Source organism: Ischnura elegans, chromosome 6 (assembly GCF_921293095.1).
Source record: "Ischnura elegans chromosome 6, ioIscEleg1.1, whole genome shotgun sequence".
Taxonomy (NCBI): Eukaryota; Metazoa; Arthropoda; class Insecta; order Odonata; family Coenagrionidae; genus Ischnura; species Ischnura elegans.
This window is the reverse complement of record NC_060251.1, coordinates 48,714,476-48,731,289: the sequence shown is the minus strand read 5'-3', so window position 1 is coordinate 48,731,289 and position 16,814 is coordinate 48,714,476. Positions and strand designations below refer to the sequence as shown.

At 35.1% G+C, this 16,814-nt stretch overlaps 1 protein-coding gene across 1 annotated transcript in view; it reads right to left on the bottom strand.

Moving 5' to 3' along the window:
* The window catches only part of LOC124161366 (uncharacterized PE-PGRS family protein PE_PGRS54-like), a 116,835-nt gene that overhangs the window by 67,444 nt on the left and 32,577 nt on the right, over nt 1-16,814 (bottom strand). Inside the window, exon 3 of the mRNA XM_046537681.1 lies at nt 15,511-15,594. Coding sequence (XP_046393637.1) covers nt 15,511-15,594 — 84 coding nt within the window. The remainder of the gene's footprint in view (nt 1-15,510; nt 15,595-16,814) is intronic.

Genomic DNA, 16,814 nt, shown 5'->3' with positions numbered 1-16,814 from the left:
GTTATTTTCACAATTTAATATTATAATTGTTTTTATGACTGAAATATGCAGAAAGACAATTAATACTCATGGCAGAAAAGTGCAAGAAGTTAGAAAACTTTTATGATCCAAAATAACCCCTATTCATCCTAGATACTGCGATATTCCCGTCATCCTAGGCAAGATTACGCCACCTCATTAGAAAGCGTCGGTGATGGCCATAAACATATCCTTGTTATGGTTATCGCTAAGTTTGGTACACTTATATTTTTCAGCATATACTGTGCACTGTCAGTCATCACAAGACGTGCTCAGTTTTGAGTTGATGCTCTGAAAAAAGAGGCTATAATAAATATTTTTTTTTCCTTTTCCAACACGATATTGTGATAAGTTTTTGACCTCGCGAAAATGAAAATTATGTGATATATATGCAAGTATCGAGCCTTCATCTATGCATGGAAATGGAAATCATTCAGGTAATAGAAGTGAACTAGAGTCAAGCACGTACTGATGCATTTTATTAAGAGTTTTGCTTTCATTTCCCTGATATTGGCGGAAAAACTCACAATAAACGTTCAAGTATTATAAATTTGTTTTATGAGTACAGTTCTGGATTGAATTTTCATTCAACAAAGCAGGAAAATTCGCAGCTATTGTGCTCTTCGAGCGTTACGTTCAAAACTGAGGTACTGCGGCCCCAAAAGAACAAATATTAGCATGAGAACTCGGAAGAGGGCGCTTTATGTGAGACTTTTATTCCCATCCTTCTGCCTCGCAGAGGTTCTTAGGCCTTCTTGAATTACTTAAGAATACGGCAGCATTAAATTTCGCTAGTTAATATGTAAACTGGAAATATTGTGGAATTGTAACTGACCACATGTTGGGTGAATAAAGATTATGAAAAAAATACTCTCATAGGTAATTTAGGTTTTTACTGCACCACGCAGATACCTGAACATTTTCAGGAAGGAAAAATGAAATCGACATAAATACAATAAAAAATAGGGATCAAGTTTTGATACACCATTCACGTGGCGTAAAATCGTTGAAATATAATTAGCGATGGAATTTAACGATAATCGGTCACCAGAAGACATAAAAATAGACTTGATATTTGGTGCATGCACCACAGCAGAAATAATTAACTCCACGGAACAAAAATAGAATCGAATTCGCACTAATCAAGGTACGAAATTTCAGCTTCGATACGAATTCCTGATCTAGACGGAATGCTTACGGTCTTACGCTCATAGATTTTTACATATTTGCATAAAAATTACGTCCATAGATAATTTAATTTTGGTGCAGTAACATTCGAATATTTCTGGGAAGATAAAAATAAATTTGATATAAAAACAATTTGATACTGGGATTAAGTTTTGATAAACCATTCAAGATGAGTAAACTCGTTAAAATATAATTGGCAACGAGATGTAACGATAAATAGTCACCAGAAGTCACAAAAAATGACGATATTTAACGAATGCACCATAGCAGAAGGACTTCGCTTCATTCACGCGCATCAAGATACGAAAATTTCTGCTTCGATACGAATTTTTGATCTAGACGGAATGCTTACGGTCTCGTGGGCAATCAACTCCCATAGCTCTCATTTTCAACGGACCGTGCTCAATATTTTCAGTTGAATTTACCCCGCATGCTTCACGAGAAAGATGGATGGCTCAGAATGAAAAGGTAGCATCAAGAATCACGACAATTAGGCTCTCCGCCGGGATAAGGCCTCGTAGCCAATCACCGAGTAACATTGAGCGAACGCTGCTGTCATCCAGAGGACTGCTACCCCTTTTTTATACCGGCTTCGGAAAAGTTCGGCTTCTTGATAGATTGATGGGACCATCCGGGATTTTTTTTCACGAAAGGTCGAGCTACCCGGCATAAAAAAATGTTGGAGCTTCGGAAACGAATGTATCCACGGATATCACTCCCTCTGGTGATTAGGAGTCTCACAGACAGATGCAGGGGGTATGGGGATGGTGGAGGCAAAAAATGCAGACGACTGACAGCCGCTGCATCAATCGAGGGATTCCTCCGTGACCCGAAATGAAGAAAATGGAGAGACAACAAATGACTGAAATTTCATGCAGTCCACAATATGCCAGCAAGTGAAACATGGACGTGGTCTCCTTTAAAAATAACATTATCCACGGTAGGATAAAGTCGGAAAAAAGCTGGACTAAATTGAATAAAGGCTTTTTTTTCATTGGCACTATTCAAACGCAGGCAATATTCAAACGTTTCCAGGAATAAAAATAAAAATTGACATAAAAACGATATGATGAAGGGTTTAAGTTTAAATATACAATTCACGCATAAAATCGTTATAATATACGTAATAACTCGATGAGATGTTACGACTATCAGTCTCAGAAGATACAAAAAATGACTTCATATCTGATGAATGCACCAAGGAAGAAATACTTTGCTCTAGTCACACGCATTGAGAGACGAGAATTTCTGTTTCGACACAAATTTCTGATCTTCAATTGAAAAGACTTGGCATCAACAGTTATATATTATACGAGTCGATGGGCGCTTGATTTCATCAAGCGGGCTTGGGAGGGGGGTGGGAACATGTTTGTGTCACGCGTTTTCGAGTATTGGGTCCATAAGTTGCTTGAAAAGGGAAAGAAAACACTTACTATATCGTTTTAATAGATGAAATAGACGGAAGATACCCTCTTTCGCTCTCAACAATACTTAACGTCGTCTTAGTAACCACGATGATATAAGCGTTATGACCGTTTTGAATTGAATATTTGCGTAATGGAGAGAAATATAAAATTAACGACGGATGCACTTGTGAAATATCGCCGATTTTTCGTATTTTGACCCTTGTCCCAGAATTGTAGCTTTTCTCTTTCTGATTATGAAGGTTTGAACCCAACATACTTTAAAAAATATAACAGCTTTTTTTTTACTATCGGACTGAGACCAATTCCATGCACCAATACCCAGCCGATCAAGTTAATTTCGAAGACAGAAATGCAAAAAGCGCGGATCTATTAAATGTTACCACCTTTAAACCGAGAGAAGCTCAAACGCTCTGTCCTCAAAAATCCAACATTCGCATATTCCTTGAGGTTTATTTATAAAAATTCGACAATTCATACTAATATACATACATACATATCATAATTCGACAATACATAACTGTTCATCTATTCATAAATATACGAGCGCGGAATAATGTGAAAGATAGCTATCACCTGGCCTGTAAATTATTTTCACAAACAGCAATAAAATTAGCTATTCTAAAACCTGCTCTTATTTGTGAGGTGGGAGATGGCAATATGAACGCGAAGTATCGGGACACAAAAGTATCACCATGCACGAAAGTTTTTTTATGAACAATACACATGAAAATAGATATTCTAAAATATATTTTTATTATCACTGTATAGATGGCGCCACCAACGCAAATCAGCGTAACACAGCTATCATAACAGGTCGCGCAAGATTTTTTCATAATCATTACATATTCACAGTAAATTGTCTTCGCCGAATTAACTCAATTTTTGGTTATGGCATTCATTTGTCGTGACGCCTTACGCGAGCTTTATTAGATATTAATTCCCGACTAATTGAATCCCATATAATGTAAAACATTCTTAAACGATGAATTACGTGAGGATGTAGTCTCCCTAACTCCAAATTTCAGCGTTGGTAAATAAGTATGCAACAGACATAACATATAGGCCCTACGTATGCTAGAAAACGTTAGTAAATATTTTAATAGCATACTATCCGTAATTTCGTGTGGTTAAATAACCACGGGAAAAAGCAACCCTGGTATATAATGGTTAGTATTACCGGTTACTATGATTGAAATTATTCCGCACATTAGGCAATCAATAATGCGGCTGAAATGATTTGATGAAAGATTGGGTAAGGATGCGCCTTGAATATTGAATTTTTCGTATTTCAATGATGCATGATATAGTATGTAATTTTGGAAAGGAGATATATTATCAAAGGGAAATTAAAACTGTTAAAAAAATCAAATATAAAAAATACATAAATACAGTTTAGCATTTTGAAATGGTGTAATGCATGCAAACGTCATTGAAAGTAAAAAAATAAGTCAATGTTTAAACCAAAATAATGAATTGGTTAGGCTAACGTGTGGAAGAGTTGGTTTACCAGACATCAACAATCACTTCCAGCCTTAGCAACCACTTCGAAATCCAGAATGAAATCGTACGTAAAAACGATATGAGTGTATCGCCATTTACTTTACATTGAAATTAAATGTCGATATTTAATGATAAATATAGTTGCCATGGAGCCCTCATTATGACGAAACATCTATATTACCGATCAGGTACTACCCTGAAAATATCGGAGAGGTACGGTCAATAGCAAAGGAGAAAATGAGTCCTATCGATATAATTTCATATCGATATATTTTCATTAGGAATCGTTACCCATCAAAATTATTTGCATGTGTGCACAGAGCTTTTCTATCTTACCAATATATCAAAATTTATATCCCCGTAGCTATGTAAATAAGTCTAAAAAAGGGATCTATCGAATGCACACTAAGATCGATAATTACTTCGGCTCTAATCATTCGATCCGCTTGATTTAACTTTTGTCGGATAAAACACATTATCAGCTTTTATATATCTGACTTCCATATTCATACCTTCATTAACAACAAAGTTATTAGCGAATAAAGCGTAACTAAGGAGATTAGTATCGATATAACTCGCACATGACTCGATCGAGCGGAATGGTCATCATTGCAAAAGTTGACTTTTTTGATAAAAGTAATACCCTGAAAAATTTATTCATCTAGCTGAAACGGTTGCTAAGATATTCAAGATTGTATGCTCCACAAAAAAATGGCGACAATGATTTTTCGCGTGCAGGATATTTTTCGGAATTTAATTATGAATTAACCAAGAGGGTTACGGGGAAAGCAGGCTGAAACGGTAGGGTTCGGAGAACCCTAAACGGCTTTTATAGGAGATTCCAAATTTTCATATGGCACATGTCTCAACGCCGAAATCCGAGTTTGAAAATTCGCCCTTCACGACAATGTTAAATCGAAATCGTTTATTCCTCGGAATTGTTTCGACGTATGAAAATTTCAAGATATCCAAAAAATCAAACAAAAAATCTTCCACCTTATATTTCAAGGAATTTGTCCTACGATTATTGCAAGTTGGTCAAAAAAATTCCTAAACTTTTTCCATAAGGAAAGCATAGAAAACGTTCAAAAAATAATAAAAAATACTAAATATCAATTGGTCGCCATAACAACCGTAACAAAAAATCGACCAAAAAACCTACTTTATGTCCATTGAATATCATGTTCCTCTGACGTTTAAAAGCACAAAATAAAAGCGAAAAAGTTTTAGTCCCATAAGGCTCCCATGTTAATTCAAGTCGATATATCTCGAAAAATGATCGACTTTTTCAAGTTTTCAGATTTTTTCTCCCGATGAATTTTTTTTTACTTTTACGTCCAATAAGCCATATACCCCCACCTATCACAGTTTGGGCTGCGAATTGTGATGAATCAGTCAGTCAGTGAGTGAAATTGCAGCCTTATATATGCGCAGCATAACTGCACCTAGATACAGACTCAAATACGATAACAATTCGCGTGATTCTGTTTTCATAAAAAAATCTTTCGACTGAAGCTGATGTTGATGCTATTGGAAAAAAGTTAACGTATTGAAGATAAAATTCTTATATGTGCAATGCGCTAATTCAAGTCTAAATTTGGAATCATTTGGTTCCAAGATAATAAGAGCACTATTACGTTTCAAATCCATCTGCAATATGGAGCTACACATCTTCATGACCTTATCAAGGACTATTTCATATTTTCTGCCTCTAATTCATTCTACTTCAGTGGTAAGAGTGGGGTGTGAGAACTAATTCTCCATGCATTGTATAATAAAATAATTAGCTAATCGTTCAAAAAGCATCACCAGCACAAGGAACCACAGAAACAAACTAACGCGACCTTTGAGTTTAAGGCATATTCAACTTTAACTGATATGGGATAATTGAATGCAGATAAAAACTCCATAAGGGAGAACAAAATCATCAGATAATTTTTTTCATTCCCTCTAAAAAAATTGATGAATTCGCAGAAACAAAGAGAAGAATATGGTAATTCGCTCAAAGGGGGAACATGTATCATCAAGAAGTATGTACAGGCCACCTTTAGACTTTGCTTTAGAAGATGTCTTTCCGTAAACTTCCATAAAAATTAAGAAAAAAAGGGAATAGTACACTATTTACTATTGAAAATGAGGAATTAAATGGATTTAAAAAGTCCTGGGTGGAGAATGCAACGTGCAAACTAGAGTAACCCATTATTACCCAATGTTGCTTCTAAGTAACATCAAAAATGTATACATTTTCAGCTCTATTCAGCAAAGATTTAAACTACGTTCTCTTTTGTGGAGGAAAATTTAATTGAAAAATATGTAGCTGCCGCAATAATTATAATTGAGTAGAAAATTTTCACATTATTAAAATGAGAAGTCTTGAAATTCAATTTCCTCCAAAAGTAGCTCTGGGTTACAGAGAGTGGATAAAGCAGGAAACTTTATTAATGCTGAAATCCAGGGCAAGGGAAGTGTTTAGAATATTGAGGTAAGCCTAAGCAGCTCAATAGATCGTTGAAAAAAGAGGTTGCTAGCAGAGTATAATAGATGAGAGAGGTAAACGACTCGGAAGAGAGGGAATAAAAAAATGTTGGTCAGAAGTACACTGGTGCTTTCGCTATAGTTTGATCGGATAAGATGAAATGGATTGGAAATTTAGCGTCTGATGGATACGGAAAACGTGATGGTGATAGATTGCTTGAAGAAGTGGGCTAAAGTTATAGGATAAAAAAAGTTATATTTTTACTTATTTGACCTAAAAATATATTGGTATAGCCAGGTGAATTTATTTCTTTCTTTGGGGGTCAATTAAAAAATTGAAATTGGAACTAAAATCTTAGCAAACCTCTGGCATGCGTAATTTCCAGGGATTTGATGCTGATGAAGCGCTAGTCCGACGTTCAGATTAAAAAAAACATCAATTTCGTAATTGTTGTTTTAAATTTAAAACTGCCTCAAAAATATTTATCTATCTATAATCATTTTATCTAGTGATTAATTTATCCAGCTTGGTTAATAAACATGCAAAGTTTTACAAGTCCTAAACACTAAACGCGCATTTTAATGAAATTAATTCTTCAGAATTTTCCAATTACGGATACAAAACTTGCACAATTTTGCATAAATATCGCTCGGCAATCGGTCCTTGATCTTACTAAGAATTTTACCACAAGCATCGTTTAATCAAAATGCAAAAATGATGCAAAATAAGAAGTTTATAAAAATGGTATAAGACGGCATGTTTTGAAATGCAGGGATTTAATTTTTATTCATAAAAAAATGAGCAGATAAGATGTAAAAACCCAGATAGCGCTATGCATGCACTTATTTCAAGCAGATAAGAAATCTTTTGAATCTTGACTCAATCAGTAACGATGAGTGTAGACGTTAGGCAAAGAGTTTCGAATGCATCTTGTCACTAAGGTAAAAGGCGCACTAAATTTTTACACGATTAGGAAAATTTATCATTTCCTTTGGTGGAAAATAGAATTTTGATGATGTTCTAAAATTATAGTTACAAGTATCCCGGAGCAAATAGTGAATACACGCAATGTTAATAGTGTAAAAATAAATAAATTGATCTTCGGATGTAAAAATATTCAATTTTGGGACTCCTGAAATTTTGAGGAAACTGACTCAAGCTTCCTTGTGAGACCATATCTGCGCAGTTGACGAAATTAAAAATGAATCATCTCAGGGCTACAGAAATGCATGCATGCTGAAAGCTTACGAGGCGTATCTTGAATAAATGCCGTCCCATCAATGGGAGCGGTGCCTGAAAATTCAATTTAGATCCTCTGAAAGAAAATAACAATGGAAAAGAGGAACACTAGATATTTTGTTCGCCTTGAAAGAAAAAGAGGTGCTGACGAGACGTACAAAAGCGTTGAGAAAGAACGTACAAAAATGTTGAAGTGTGACAGAAAATGAGGAAAGCTGGTGGAGGGCTGATGGATGGAGAAAGGGAGAAAACTATACAGATAAAAACTTCATGCCTCAAAAAAAGAAACGATGAAATTCAAGAGTTGACAGAGAGAGGAAAGAGTAGGAAATCTAGAATTGTATGCTTGCCGACTGCTATTATTTATCATATCAAATCACTATAATCCTCTGAATTTCCTCGTGAATTTTCTTCCTGATCTTAGGCGATTTATTGTCGGGGTTACATTACAGTGTAAGTTGCGTGAGAAGTGGAACTTGAGAAACATGAATCGAAATTCATATTTGAGAAATAATAAAAAAATTCCCATGTAATGCATTGATATGATAACCGTTGAAGGAGGATGAAGACTATTAAAAATACTCTAATGGCTAACCTTTAAATATGTCAATGATTTTATAAACCATAATTTATTCACCAAGCGAAATCTTTCCTGAATTTTCCTGACTCTAGACAAATTTCCACTTCTCGGTAGCTTAACTGGCTAAAGCTCTCGACCGGAAATCAGTGGATCCGGGTTCGAATCCCGGTCAAGGCGAATAATTTTTTTCCCTCTGGATTTTTTTTGCGCAATTTATGCATTGCGGGTGACACCCGTAAAAGTTATCACCGTGGCTAGTCCCGGTACACTTTAATCACGCAGCCCTTAAAATGGCATGGGTTCCCCATCAAGGATGGGTACCTACGTATACTGAAAACTCCGAATTGTAAAGGATATTAATGAATTAAGCTCCTGGGAAAGTTTTCAATCGGTCAATGGGAAAGTGGACGCTTGGGAGAGACATGGGATTCCCATTCATCCGGCTCAGGAAACAACGTTCTTGAAAATACAAATGGCAGGTAAAGTAAACATACAAGACATTTTAAAAATTCGCACGGATTTTGGTATAGACATCAGATAGGCATTTGAACCTAAAATTGGCTGACTTCAACAAAATAAATATGTACATAAAATTGACGAATTTCAGTTTTCAATAATTTTAAATTCAAGATTTCAATATTGACCGGTTAGGTAAGTACTATAACTGTATTCAGTGACTCACTGTATTTTTGGGAAGGGAAAAATGAAGGGTCCTGTAATAATCCTGTAAACAGAAAGAACTATTTCATTTATAAACAAAATGCTACATTGGAGGATACGGACGAATTTTTCGGTAGAATGAGACCGTATACTCCACACGGTAATTTTTTAAATTAAATGCAATAATTCCGTCTGTTTCCACATCAATATGATGACAAAATATTTTATTATATTACATGAAATCCCTTTATTTGTGGCCGTAAATTTCAGGAAAACATGCTATAAAACTAAAAAGTTTGTATTTCCTCGATAAAACACAGATGCGAGCAATATCTCGTAACAACTGAGCTAGCAAATCCTTACCTGTAAAACTACTGAACTTAATTTAGTGCCGCGAAGACAAAGTAAATTTAAGAATAAGGATATTGCGAGAGACTGTGGTAACAGATTTCGCGAACAACCCGCTTGTGTTTCATTTTATGCAAAAGTTAACGAAAAGGAGACGACGACAAGCAAAATAAAAGAAAGCAAAAAAAAATTGATTGAATCACTTTCGGATTTGCGAAAATCGTTGAATTCAAATAAAATACGTTCATTGCTTCCAATTCAAACTATTTTTCAAAAAAATACTGGATATCAGCAATAATGCTCTTATATTAGGGTTATCTGCATACCGCCAAACATCTATAAAGATGGGACGACACATAGATGACTTTAGAGCAGATGACCTATATGCCGACGTATCAGTGTAGCTGTAAACCTGATTGATTATCAACTAGCGGAAGGTAACGGATAAAATTACACGAGGAATGAAACCGAGAAAATATTGTTGACTATTATCAGAATTTAATTTTTAGCAAACTTATGAATATTTTTTAACAAAATTTTGTATTGGGAGCGGAATTCTTTACTCCTGTATTGCATTTCGTTCATAAGCTTAAATGAGGCATAAAACATCTCAAAATATGACTAGTAAAACTCCTATCTCAGTACACTTATATCTTGCAATTTAAATGTGATCTGAAAATTAAATAGCTATTCGTACACAATAAAACCCGATTCCGACCTCTGGCTGACTAATTCTTACATATGTTTGGGTTGAACGAGACCAGATACGACAAAAATGTCATAGAATAGACCCAACTATAAAATCGTCTGAGAACCTTGGCAAAATTGTTGAAATACTAAATGTTCTCTCTATATAGTTGCCAAATGCCTCAATAACTCTTTTTGGCTCATTTGGATGTTATAATCAATTTTGACAAAAATGTCATTTTTCGAATCTTGACCACGCTATACGCCGAGAAACCAATTTTCAGACCCGTAGGAGCACTTTTGATTTTGGCCAAATATTGCAATTTCTCTATTTCGTAAATTATTTTCTGAACAACGGAGGGTGATGCGACATTGAATCAATGGGTTACAACGGATGGAGACATGGCGGTGCTTCACAAGGTTAAAATGATTGTAAGCAAATGTCTTATCGCATCGACCCTGTGAGCGAAAAAGAGTATTACAATAACTTTGTGCAGAGAGGTGGTTAGCGCATGATTCTTGATTAATGTAAAAGATATTGCGAACTGAAACTAAGAAACCCTTCGATTATGAAAGATAATATACTTGATACTATCTTATAGGATCCAGAGATGGGCAAAATACATGTCAAATGTATTTTAGGTACAAAATACAAATTACTTTTAAAATCTGTATTTCAAATACAAAATACAAATTACTTCGAAAAATTGTATTTTCGATACTAAATACAAATGTAATTTCAAAATACTCTATTAAAATACGAAATACATGCCTTCACCGAAGTTCTTACCTAATAAAAAATTAAAATAAATTCAAATACGAACTATTTTTATAATGAGAGGCTAAAACATTCTGGCAACGTATCTATAGGAAACTGGCAATTTGACCATTATCCATGGCGAAATGTCTTAAATGAAATGGAGAAAAATGTCTCCTGCACCTTTGGGAACAGCGTCAGATTCTAGAAGTCCCCTCCACAAATTACTCAATGCAAAACTTCGTTTCGCAAAATACTCCACACGCGACTACGTTTTGCAAGTATACAAGGGCCTACGGGTGTTACAGAAGTAAATTAAGGGGCAATATATTGTCCCATAGATGACAGGCTAATACAGACTCATTCGGGATCCCTGCCATCTCGTCGCACGCTCTTTCTACTTATGCACAAAAAACATTGCATATATTTTTATTTTAAATGTATTTTAAAAATACAAACTATTCTTTAGATGTATTTTCGTTACAAAATACAAAATACTCTCAGAAAATGTATTTCCGATACAAATTACAAACTACAAAAGTATCGAAAATACGTATTTCAAATACAAGTATTTTCGATACTGCCCATCTCTGATAGGATCTATGCTTTAAAAAATAAACCGAGCATCGTTAGTTTCCCCTGGAGATAGAGGGAGAGCTGGAGACAGGTCGGCAGGTCGCTTGAGATACATATTTCAACAGGGCAGAGAGATGATGAGCGCATGGTTCTTGCTTGATGTAAAAGATGTTATGAAATGAGGCTGAGAAACCCTTTCATTGTGAACGATGGAAAACTTGATACTATCTAAAAGCATTGATACTATAAAACTTAACAGAGCACCGTTAATTTCCTCTGCAGTTAGAGGCATAGTTGGAGACAGCTTTTGTTGGAAACAGGTCGGCAGCTCGCCCGACTACGTACTACAACGCGGCAGAGAGATGATGAGCCTATGGTTCTTGCTTAATGTAAAACATGTTGTGAACTGTAGGTAATAAACTCATTATGAACGATGCAATACTTGATACTGTCTAAAAGCATCGATACTGCAATACTTGACAAAGCACCGTTAGTTTTCCCTTGGAGTGAGAGGGAGAGTTGGAAACGGCTTGTGTGTTGGAAGCAGGTCGGCAGGTCGCCCGAGAGAGAAGGAGAGGAGGAGCAGTGAATTGGATTACTGACGGGAGAGCGGAGGGTTGAGTTGGGTGTAGGAAGACGAAGCAGTGAAACCGTTTACATTAGTTCGTCGTTTCGGATCGCGTGGGGAAAAAGGGACCCAAAGAAAGGTCTCCCTCCCCGTGAGAGAGAGGAAAAAAAAGAGGAACGGAAAGCGGAAAACTTTCGAGATGAAATCCCAGGGCGAGAGCGGGAAAGAATAGCGATGGAGGGGATTTGGCGAAGAGAGGAAGGTGTAAGTTAAGCGGGAGAAAGGGCGTGGATGTGAGCTTTTATCCGAGGCTTTATTCCGACCCAAAGAAAAAGAAGATGGATGTCCACGCTTGAATCAATCATAACTTGGGGCGTGGCGGACGGTTTGAAGTAGGCACAGCGGTGCATGCAAGATAAGAATCCATATACCGGTAAATATGGCACTGGTTACAGTATTTTGAAGTTCAAGGTCCGATAATTGTTTCATTACTCATATGGCAAATAATTATTCATACAATTATTCTACCGATTTAGATGGTTGACTGCTTATGACTGCTGATGGTTAATGCTTTCGAACGAATTATAAATGCATTCAAAAATACAATAAATCTATTATATCGACGAGCATGATCCCAAAATTATTTTATTACTTATGTGACTGAATCGATAACATAATATTAATATTGCAATATTAATTATATTATCAATTCATGTATAGCGTTAAAGCCATCCAATATTATTCGGTTGAAATGTTTAATAATAATGTTAATAAAAATGCTTCAGAGACCACTACTACGCGATCTAAAAATTGTTAAACACCGCTTTAACCGATACCATTTATTTGGCAGATATTTAGACGCAATGTCTTTTGCCTCATGCTAATAAATGAATCCAAAATTACCTAAATGGCATTTCTATTTGCTTAAGAAAAATTTTATGCCATTTTGATTTATATAACCAAAGTCGATTTAGTATTCAGTACTCCAATATCAGTAGAATCATACTCGTCACCAAAATGCAAAAAGGATTGTGATGAGGTTATTCTCGGGCGATAGCCTAGTTTTCCTTCAAATGGACATGTAAAGATTAACAAAATTAGATTATAAAAATATTTCTTGGCCTAGTCGTGACCGTCCATATGAAAACATATTTTAGCTGTATTTTCAGCAACTACAGGAAAAAGGAAATCAAGGTTTCTGAAGAATCGTTGGAAAACTGTATTCGGAAAAGCACATTTATCAGATTTTTTTGTCCTCTTCTTTTTCATTTAAAAAGGTTCACTCAGTGCTCATATACGAGACTCTTTGGGAAGCACTATGTAGGGGTACGCAGTAATATGTCTTTGAAGAGGATATTAATATTAGGGTGCTGAATCTAAGAGGCCTTTTATGTTGTTGTCCTTGATGCATTAGGAAAGTTACGTTTGAATAAATGCAACTTGTGTATACTGTTTTGTCAAGGTTATACTTTAGATTTGATGTGGTGATCGATTAAAATAGATGGGCAGCTACTCTTTTTTTTTTTTAACAATTCCGTTGTTATAAGGAAAAGAAATAACTTTTGTTGAATAGCGCTTCCACTTTTTCGCCTTTACAGCGTTATTAACACCTATTCATGTACTTAAAGAATAAATTATTCGTAATTTTGGGCTAAAGTTAAAGTATTTCGTTTTTTAAAAAGTAAATTACATTCATGAAATAAAATTAAAATGTTACCCGTACAACCCAGGCAATAATATTGTACAAAGCTTTAGGTTTTTATAAAATTATGCAACAGGTTTAGATGGTTTAGGAGGTGCAATTTGTTAATACCCTCGGCCTGCCTATTATTCATATTAGACGTTTGTTTTGATTCACAAAAATGTAACTGAGGTTGACCATGCAGGACAATAAAAGTATTCATAACAGTTACCAAAAACTTCTGAACTCCAGTACTTGCATACCATCTCATAAAATTCAACAAAAATGGCCATCTAAAAATGTATTTCCTTTTCGCTCACTTTCCCCTTATATCTGACCTGGGGAGGATTATGATTAGATCAGACATTTTGTATTAGACACATCGAACGCAGCACATTATGTGAGTATTCCATTTCATTCTGTCATTAAATCTTATTCTCTTCCTTTCCACTGACACGGTTTTTAACATGACTTCCCCGCGAAGTACTTGCTTCATTTCACTATTTTGATCATGAATAATCGCTATTAAAAAATCTATCCGGTGTCCAAGTACCTAAAGGCATACTTTTTTGCCATTTGTATCGCTGTATATGGTTACTTTTTGAATACATTCCGTAGAGGCAGTAGAAAACACAGTCGGAAGAGTGGGTGGAAAAGAGACCTTAATTTTCAACAGTTTACACAGGCGGGCTGACGCAACACAAACATTAAGTCCGCTATATTTACGCAGTCGTGTTTACACTGGAGGTATACGTATCTATTTCCAGCGGGATGATCACATTGCTACAACAATTGCTCGCGGCGTTCTGAATGCCACAGAGCGAATTTTTTGGCACGATATACTCGGATTTTCGGAACAAAGTTTTAATTTAATAAAGTTTACCGGAGCGAAAATGTTGGAATGGGAAATTCACTGAACTGAGTGAAACGGATTGAAATTCTCTACGAGGTTAATGAACAGCGGAAGCTGAGTACATATGAAATAAAATATTTTCGTGAATCGTTCGTGAATCCTCAGGGTTTGGTTAACCCTACATGTTTAATGGTTTCCATTATGGTTTTTGTATGCAAAAATAAATTAAAAGATGAATGTTCAAAAACTGGATAGAAAATTCTTATTTTCAGCTCTGAATGCAGTAGAGTTAAAATATTTTTTCTTTGAGAATGAATGTTGATGCCGCATTTTGGCACTACTTGCTCACGAATGAAAATATCATAACAAATATGTCTTTATTTACATTGAGGAAATATTCGTTAATTTACCTACATATTTCAGACATTTTAGAGGAAAAGGCTTAAGCAGCACATACAAGAACACCAGCATCTTGTCCTTAAGAAAAATATGTATAACAGCTTCTATTAATCTCTGAAAGGTGACCTGGCTCTACATATATTATTTAAAATACGAAATGAGTTAAAATTCGAAGGTAGCCTCATGGCGTTATGCGGTAATAGCAATTATTATCTTGCAGTTGACGCTCTTGACCGCGATGATAATATTTTCATTAAAAACGCTTCATCCATGAAAGCAATCGGTAAGCTTATTTAAAAATCGGTACTTTATGCATTTATTACTGTTAAAATGTTTAAATTTATGTTTATAAAGCGTGGAAAGTGAAAGTATTATTTAAATGTGTGGTTTATTGGGTAAGTTTATTTTTTTAAGGTTAGATTCTGCCACATGACTTGAGTTAATCAAAGCCAGTCATTCTATGAAGCAGTAGCGCGGAGTTAGCCCAATCCTCTAAGCGTTAATTGAAGCAGAGGCGAAAAAAATAGCAGTTGTTGCTCATCAGTTCACTTACGGGCCACAGTCCGGGTGAGTTGGGTGGGGACAGTTTGGCCAACTTCCGGCCGGGAGCCCTGGTCTCACGGGTCCTGGGCCTTCCCTTAGCATCATATATGGAAAATAAAAGTCTTCATTAATTATGAGCGACTTATTAAAATTTACGAGGGAACCAAAGTAACAAAAAAAAATCCTCGTGTTGATTTAATCAACGCGGTAGGGGCGCAGTCCGAATTTAATAAAATCGAAATTGAGAGTATCCTGAATTAAGTATTAAATGATGAAATAAACTTGATAAAAAACTTTAATTACTTGATAACACTCATCACTTTTCACGGGGAAGTTGATACAGACATTAAGTTTATTAGGGTCAAAATATTTTACAACTGGTTACTCAGGAACCCTTAGTAGAATATTCCCTCTTATTAGAATAATATCGCCTTGATTTTCGCATAAGAATATTACCAACTAATGTTCGTTCGAGATAAGAATTTTTTATAAAATGAGCACAATTATTGAGCAATATTTAATATTATTCGCTTTTAATACAGTGTAAGTGAATTATAACGATACTATGGATCAGGGAAAGCGAAGTTTTGTTTTTTTCCTGGGATGGAGGGTACAAGAAAAATACTTCACTTCATTACCAGTACATACACTTCGGTGTACTAACATCCTAATATTCGGTAAATCCACGTATATAATTTTGCCTCTATCTATGCATTTCGAAGGTGAAACATTTTGCACGGGTAGAAATACTATATCAATAAGCATCACTAAGAATACTGAAAACCTAAGGAAGAATGAAAAATGGGATTTCTTAAAGAATATTTTAGAGATTAATAAGTAAACGTCGGAGAAGGCACACAAGTTGTAAAAATCATGTAGTTTTAAAGTAATTATATGGAAAAATAGGACCATAAACCACTGCGTACGTTGAAAGCCACACATGCCATACGCCCTGATGAAAATTTTTTAGGAAGCTGAAATAGGCTGTACTTCATGAGTACTCTTATCTATTTTAGGCAACATATTATTTTAAAATTGTCATTAGAAATGTATCTGATTCGACAGGTAATTACCTGAAAATATAAGATTTAAAAACATTTCTGAAATTAGGTCACATATATTTCCTTAATTTTTTGCTATTGACTTCCATTCTATAATTTTAAAGAGGTAAATTTATGCAAACATTTAACACTACGGGAATTAATGAGCAATATTCAGAGAGTTATGTTTATTGTATACTGCGGAAATAAGCAAATACAGGTCGCAATACCATATATAATTGATATCAATTCGATTATAGTTTCAAAATCAAAA